This window comes from Primulina huaijiensis, unplaced genomic scaffold, assembly GCF_012295235.1.
Source record: "Primulina huaijiensis isolate GDHJ02 unplaced genomic scaffold, ASM1229523v2 scaffold208270, whole genome shotgun sequence".
Lineage (NCBI taxonomy): Eukaryota > Viridiplantae > Streptophyta > Magnoliopsida > Lamiales > Gesneriaceae > Primulina > Primulina huaijiensis.
Window position 1 is genome coordinate 1 of NW_027355206.1, and position 8,567 is coordinate 8,567.

General features: G+C 34.6%; 1 protein-coding gene across 1 annotated transcript; it reads right to left on the bottom strand.

Annotated features, from left to right (window-relative positions):
- Nucleotides 1–3,422: 3,422 nt before the first annotated feature.
- On the bottom strand, nt 3,423–8,291 carry LOC140966926 (vacuolar protein-sorting-associated protein 11 homolog). The gene is made up of 5 exons (XM_073427238.1): nt 7,868–8,291; nt 7,270–7,443; nt 6,858–7,184; nt 4,969–6,747; nt 3,423–4,058 (listed from the first exon to the last, which is right to left on the bottom strand). Exons 1-5 carry the CDS (start codon nt 8,078–8,080, stop codon nt 3,669–3,671), a joined length of 2,883 nt encoding a protein of 960 aa, XP_073283339.1. The 5' UTR covers nt 8,081–8,291; the 3' UTR covers nt 3,423–3,668.
- Between the last annotated feature and the right edge of the window lie 276 nt (nt 8,292–8,567).

The window sequence follows — 8,567 nt, forward strand, 5'->3', positions numbered from 1 at the left end:
TTTATGTGTTCTTCAAATATCAAAATATTGCATACCAAGTGTTTGCTAAAATGTTTCAACCAAAAATTTTACACATTCAAATTGTATATCTTTTAAAGATTTTTCAAAATGTTTAATTGGTTTTACGAGAAATTATTTTGAGTGTTTTCCACTTGATTTGAAAACTAAACTCGATTTAATTTCTTGATGTTCAATATTTCAAGAACCGAGCTATTCTAGCTCAATGTTTGTCCACAATCGATCATATCAATTGATATCAGTGCTGGTTGTTCTTAAAAGAAGATTTGAAACTGATTTTTATATCAAAAATTTGAAATTTTTGATATTTCTATAACATATATATGCATAGTTGAATTTGCGACCAGCTTGCAACGACCGTGGGGAAAAATGACATAACTTTTTGCTTGAGTTTCTAAATGACAATCCACTTTTTACATTGCAAACTAGACTCATAGAGTATCGTAGTGATATAAAATTTGCAGTATGATTATACACAAGATAAAGCAGCTTATTGATTAAAATCAAACCATATTTGATGTCACAAAAAATAGTTTATGAAGAAATTTGGTTAACCATCCATCTACTTTTATCAATTTTAAACTTTCAAATTTTAAACAGTGTTGGGGAGATAAAAACTTTGTGTTCAAATTATTTTTAAAAATCTATCTTTTTTATTCACACAAAAGGAAGATAAATATGTTAGATATTTCATTATTTATCAAAGTTTTGTGACCAAAAAGGATGGATATTGTTTGGTTTTGAATGCTAACAATCTTGATTTTATTCAATTTGTAAGTGAGAGGTTGTTGAAAAAAAATTTCCGCACACCTTAATTTCTAGCGAGCTGAAGTTTTTCGATATTATCTCATAGTTTAGTGATTCAAATGACCAACCACAAAATGGATAAACAATCAAATCAAAATGCTACAAATCATATTCAGAAGTCGAGGTCTGAATCAGAGTCTAAGAGGACCAAATTTGCATTGAATTTACTTGTTCTGTACTCAATTCCAGTAGAGCCGAATCTCTGGCGCAACTGAGTGTTTCGAGCATATCTCTTTTGATCAAGATCTAAATTGAGTTATTCATGGTTCTATGGAAAGATAAGAAAAAGATTTACAACTCTCGTGTTTATTACATTGCCCAAATATCAACGAATCAAGAGTTATATGCAAAACACATTACTACTGAAATCAATGTTGTTGAAATCATGAGTGCTGAAAAACAGAAGACCCTGAAATGTAGCAGAGCCCAAACCAGTAGAGATTCTACTGAAAACTAGTAGCTGTTTAGCTACTGTAATCAGTAGACAGCCAGTAGGTGCTGCATCCAGTAGAGCCCAAAATCAGCGGAAGATGAGGAAAGTGGCCATAAGCGTGAATATGACTGTTTCAATGTCTGAAACAGTACATAAATTTTACTAAATGTCATATTCTTGTATCTAACGTTTATATCATTCTTGGATGTCATAAACACAATAAATTGAATATTAAATACAAGATTTCAAAGGGGATTTAAATAAAGCATTGGCAACATAAACAAAGAAATTAGCTAGAATGAGAGCAAACTCAAGTGTGATAATATATTTAAGATATACATACATGGTAAATGATTAAATCCTCACACATATACATTAGAGTTGAACTTCAATATTTAGGTGAGTGAGTCTTCACACAAAGATATTAAAAATTGTGTTTGTAGTATGCGAATTGTGAGATTGCCGCTGACAATCGAGTGTGCCATGAGTTTCAATTAGGCAAGAGATAAGTCCTAAGTTAAAGTAAGTTTGTACAAAAGTTGTATAAATCAATGTCTTCTAGTGATATCTTCCTAATTAGAAAAGGAGTGACGTAAAAGTTGTTATTCTCCGAACATCAATAAACAAATTTGTGCATCTTTATTTTATTACATTTTCTTATTGCTACTGTTTTTAATATTCATTGTTCAAGCATTTTTTGTGTTCTTCAAACACAAAAATATTGCATACAAAATGTTTGATAAAATACTTCAACTAAATTTTTTTACACATTCACTTGCATATCTTTTAAATGTTTTTCAAAATATTTAATCGGTTTTTATGGTAGATTATTTTGAGTGTCTTCCACTTGGTTTGAAAATCAAACCCGATTTAATTTCTCGATGTTCAATATATCAAGAACAGAGCTATCGTAGCTCAATGCTTGTCCCCTAGTCGATTCTATTATAGTCGTTCTCAAATACCTTTATATAATAAAACATATAGTATACTAAAAATTAATATGACCAAGTACAAAAACTCTCATGAAATCGTTTTAGCTTTTACCTGTCAATTTTGCGAGACGATCTCACCGACGACTCGACCCATGACAAAGTGTTATTTTTTTAGTAAACAATAGTTGACTTGGTACATCCGTACAAATACTTGATATTAGAACCTAAAGTTCCTCAAGCCTGAAGAAACAGCCAGGGTATTGTTAGTGAGCTTGTTAGAGGGGAAAAACCAAATCATTGATAGCATTTCAGAATAGTTAGATTCAAAATGTTCTTCAATGCTTACGACTGGGCAGGAAAATTATAGCTTCACTTGGAAATTTTTATAAATATAATGTCAAAAGTATTTTTTTTTTCATTTCAAATATAGATCAGAATTATCCGTCTCACGAATATAGATCATTGAAGTCGACCATCTTACATAAGATCTACTCATAACCAAGATCCTGATTTGTTTCAGTAATTTATTATTAATCACTGAGTTTAAACATATTTGTATTTTATATATAAAGTGAATATATTAATGAATACAAAAACTCTTATAAGATCATTTCACAATTCAATTTTATAAGATTAACCTCCTACTCGACCCTATTCTTGAAAAACATCACTTTTTATTCCAAAAATATTAATTTTCACTTTAGATAAGTATGTACCAGTTCAACACATCTCATACATATAATATATGCGAGACAGTCACAAGTCAATTCAAATAATTTTTTTTTACAAATCAAGTCCGATAAAAGATTAATCTCAATAAATTAACCCGTGAAACGATCTCTTAAGAATTTTTATGTATTTTTAATTTAGAGGCAGACTTTTGCAATCGAATCCTTTTATTTCAAGGAAACTGAAGGCCGAGTCCAACCGGATCAGAGAATTTATTGCATCTGTCCATCTAACATGTGTTATTAAAGTTACACCTGTGTGGCTTCATGAGTTGGCCTACCAATGAACATTAAACTATATTCTCTAGTTTTTGTTTTTGTACTCGTCAACTCACTTCACGTCAATCTTTATTCTACACTTTTTTTTATCGTTAACAACTGATTATGTTTTTTTTTTTTAATGTAAATCTGGTTCTACAAGTGTTGTACCAGTCTTAAATTCTACTTGTTCAATCGAACTGACAACTAAATAGACCAAATATAAACATTTGGAAATACAACACATGGGATTCATGGTGCTTACTCATGTCATCATCAACAAGCCCTTCAACACAAAATCGAAAAATCAATCCATAACCAATTACAATATTATTTAAGCAAATTACAACATCAAAGCAATTCTACCAAAAATAAATAAACAAAAATTATTGATCAACATCACACAATAAAGCTCCTTAAAAAAAAAAAAAAGGAAAAGGAGAATAACATCAAACACTAAAGCACGAGAAATGTAATAATTTTAGGCCATTTTCAGAAGTTACCATTTGAATAACTTTTCGTCGTATGAAAAGCATCGGAAGTTTCAGTGCTAGTTTTGCTGATGATCCCTTTCCCGAAATATTCTGCAATCACCGAAAAACCATCCTTTGAAGTTCTGACTTGCTGAAAGAAACGATCTTGGTTTTTCGAGTTCTGCTCCAAGCTCCTCTTCATGTCTAAAACAGCTCGGTATTCAGGAGCGCACTCGGGGCATTCTATTTCATTGTCGCCTAAGCAACGCTGGTGGAATGAGTGCATGCACATGAAATGGACTGCAGGAAGGTCTAGGGTGAAAGTGCAGGCTGTGCACTTGCTAAGCTGGAAGATTCTTGCATTTGTTCTGAGATCATGGACTTCTTTTCTCATCGCCGATGTTTCCTCCTGCAGATTCGATCAAGATTGAGCACATATCTTCTTCCAAGTTCTAATGTATAACAAATTTACACTTCCTCACAAGAAAAATAACATAAATAACAGCTGCGGAGTGCATGGGAGCACAGACAAGTGAACAGAGAACAATTATATCAGTTACCATAATCTGATTTAAAGGTTAACAAAATATAGATCATCCTGGTTTTGAAGTTCAAGGACTAAAGTGGTTCCATTTGTTACTGAAAAGTACGAGACAATGTTACCTGTTTGAGAGTGTCAAGATTGAGGGCCTATCATTGTACCAAAAATTGTGGCTAGTGGTACCATTACAGACTTACACTTCAAATCTTTTAAACTGTAAAGCAACTCAAATGCTATAGTTGGACGGTTGTTGCCACATACATAGCCATATAAAACAGCAGAATCAATTGATCTACCCGACGAAAAAAAGATGTTCAAAATATGCTAAATAAGGGATTTGATTAGTATTCTAGAAATTATTCAACCCAAACAAGAACCAACACTGGAAAATGAACTGAAAAAGAAAATCTTCCTTGGCCCAGAGTGAACGATTTCTACCATAGCAAAATAGTCATTTATAATGCTTTGGCTACATTTAGGTTAAGAAAGGAAACGCAAGTTAATGTGGTAAAAATAAGCTCTAGTCCTTTATCGGGTACCTCTCATCTTGAATTAGTCTACACCTCATGGAACTCTACTTAAAATTGATGACATCTAGGATTCAAAATCTATGGGAGATCTAATCCATATAACTTCAGAAAAACCAAGGACTCACAATATATATCCTTCAATCGTGCATTTATTCTTTATTAATGAATTTCACTCGTTACGAATATCTAATCTTTATTATATCACTGAATTTCTTTCTGGTAAAAAAAGACAATATCAGGTAGACAACCTGATACTTTTCAATAGCTGTTCGATTCTCATCAATCAGCTTCGACTCCTGTTCCAGCTTTCGAGCTACATAATCTTTAATTACAGAAAGAGTGAGGCATGGATTTCTAGACAAGGTTTGGATAACTATAATTGGAGGCAAGATGTCATCCCTTTCGATATATGTCAAGACTTCTTTAACTTCTTTGGAGCAATCTTCACCAAGTTCACCAAAATACTTCAATAGATCTGCCCAAAGAGATGGGCTACCACCCTTATCCAAATTTCCTAGTCTCTTGCAGCATGCAATTAAACCCTCGTGATCATGCGCTTGCATATAGCAGGAAATCACTTCTTTATATAATTTCAGCTTCTCGTAAATATATAAGAGCCCTTCTTTAAAAGAGTTCATTTCACAGAGAATAATTGCAAGATCAACATCATACAGCGGTTGCTCCTGTTCAGATGGCCATGCACTTTTAAGCAAGAGTAGCCCCTTTTGATGCCTCTCGTGGAGATCTTTATCCTCGTCTACATTGTTCTGAATCAAATTTATCCTTCCATTTGATGCAACGTTTGAAATTGCAGGTGCATGTGACACTCTACCCGTTCTATGATCACTGTTCTCACTTATGGCAGTTTGTGAAAGAGATGGAAATTCCAAGACTCGAGTTAAGTATAACTCCAACAGGGTATTATGGATTTCCACTTGAGCAGGTGAATCCTTCACTTTGTCGGTATATTTTTCAAGAAATTCCATAAGAGACTGTGGGTGATGCACAAAAATGTTGAGAAAATCAACAGGAGATGGCAGCATGGATAAAAAGGTACCATTTGAGAAACCCCTCTTGGTCAGTTCCCCCTCTTCGGTGCAAAGTCTCATCAGTATTTCATTTGTTTCCCTTGGCTTGTGCTCTATCAGAATTTTTCCATACTCTTTAACAGTGACCCCAGCTTGACTTGGTTCAAGGCTATTTATATATTGCAGAGCTTCATCATACCTACCTAGGTCCTCAAGTAAAATTTTAAGATACCATTCGTGTCTTTCAGCCTTCTTGGCTACATACATTGCATGCTCATGGTAATTGGCTGCACGACAGACCCGTATAGCAGTTTCCACATCAAATTTATGTTCCCCTGCACCATCCTCACTTTTAATGAATATATTCAACTTCTCGACATCTTTCAGTTTTGTGTAACAGTTTAGCAAGAGAGTAGTATGATCTTTGGAAGCAAGGCCTTTTTCATGCAACTTTTCCAAGTAACTAGTCAGGTTGTAGATCCTCTGAGCATCCAAAAACTTCTGTATGACAAACGAAGGTTCGAGATGGCCAATAGTAAGGATATACTGAGCCATCGCTTCATCATACTCTTGTTTTCCATATAAATGATCACCATATTTCCTCAGAACTTCAGCAGTTGCCACAGCATCAGCTTGCTGGCTCTGGACAAGATTAATAGCTACAGTGTAAAGATTTTTCTTGAAAAGCATATCCAGCTTGCTCTCCATATCCTTTTCGACAATAAAAAGAGCTGATTTGTCTGCCATTATGAGTTCTATACTACCCCATTCACACAGCATGTGAGAAACGTCTTGAACTACTATGCTGTGAGCTATTAAGTGGTTCTTCAGATCATAGATGTTGAAAGTATTCTTACCAGTTCTATGATCTGTAATAACACATAAAAGGTAACCACGAAACCAACCAAGAAGCTTTTTTTCCCCCTCAAAAGCCCAACAAGGGCCTCGACCATCAACTTCATAAAAATAGACAGCTTCATGCCTGCCGATGATTAATTCCTGATTCCAACAAAACATAACAATTTTTATTCTACTACAACCGTAAGCATTCTTCGATGAAACATGGCTTAAAAAAAGATGCACTAGACAATGAGATTAATTTTACCTACCGAGCGATCACTTAATGCTACACCGATTGTTGAAGATCCAATGTGATCAAGAGTTTGCCTGTTGGGTGGTTGATTTTGCAAATTAAACAAACTCACTGAACTTGGAGTGACAGCAAATAGCTGAAAGGCCTGACCATCCACTCGGAATCCCAATCCCGTAATAGAAAATTGTTTTTTGTCAAAATGACCGCTATCAACCTCAAGCTTGGAGCGTTTAATGCGTTCACGGGCAAAGTCACCCTGGATGCAATAAATACAACCGTTGTCCAATCCAAGGGCAATGAATATGATAGGTGGAGTTTCCTCAAAAACCAAAAAGGATGTGATCTGTAAAATAGCAAATAATGGCATTTAAGTTGTTAATCCCTCAAAGAACTCATGACTAGCAATGAGCATTTTGATATAACTGCACCTGTGCTGCAGGAAATTGGTTGGTAAATATCCGCAGAATTTGGACACAATCTGGACTCGGTGAACTGGGCCCCTCTTCTACCCTTTTATCGAGGTCAAATACTTTTAGGCATGTAACTGATTGTTGTGGTGGTATTTGTTCCTCCTCTCCAACTGTCACTAAGATGTTCCTTTGCTGATTCACGCAAAGTGAGAAAATTTAGATTCCCAGTGAAATCGATGAAATGGATTAAAACTCAAGAAGCATAAACAAAGAAAGGACATGTGATAAGCTTAAGGATTCAAGCTTTGGTCTTCTGTATCAATCCGCAAGATAAAGAGAAAGACCACACTCTTACTTGCATTCCATACACATCCGAAACATTAACTAAAAAGGCCAAAAATACGAACTTGGACCAAGTAGACCGAATTTTGCATATGAAGTTTCCTGATAACGCGTTCCTCATTGTTCTCGCTAGCTCAGAGTCAACTCGAAAATCCAAGATGACTAACTTCCCATCAGTTTTGAGACCAAAAAACTCAGCAACGATAAATTGGCCGCAATCAGATGAATAAATGAATATCAATAAATATATATATTTAAAAAAAAACCCCAATACCTTGAGTTGCTGGAGGAAGAGAACAGAGGATGAGTGAGCTTGAAAGGAGTATTGAAGCTGGAGGCCACGATCGAGCAGCGAAACGGTGCCGTTCTCGGAACCCAATACAATTTTACCTCTGCCGCTGGAGCAGCACTGAATTCCTCCCTCAACTTCGTCCGGAATCCGGCTTTTCTTCTCCTCGAAGAATTCGAATTTCCTCCACTGATACATTATCCTCCTCAATTTTACCGTGTCAAATCAATCAATAAGCATACAAATATCGATATACACGTGCTGTAAGGATCTATGGATATGATTTAAATGGCAGCGGCAGCGGCAGCGGCAGCGGCAGCGGCAATAGCAGACGGATGTTGGTCGCGTCGGTGAGAAGAGAAGGTCTACAAAGCATCCGGTTTAAAAAATTAAGAAATTGAATCATTGTTCTTTTAAGTATAAATAAATGCAAAGATTTAAAAAGAAAATATCTATTCAACTTTCAACTTAGTATTTATTCTTTAACAAATAAAATTTTAGCTTGAACTCTCTAATTTTGATAAAATGATTAAAAATATTCTTGATATTATAAGTGTAAATTGAGAAAAATTATCTAAACTCAACTTAACTTTATTTTAACTCTATGCACATCAAAACTTTGTTTCCACTCCATAAAAGTATTTAAAAGGACAAAAATACCCTTACATGTGATATATTAAATGAT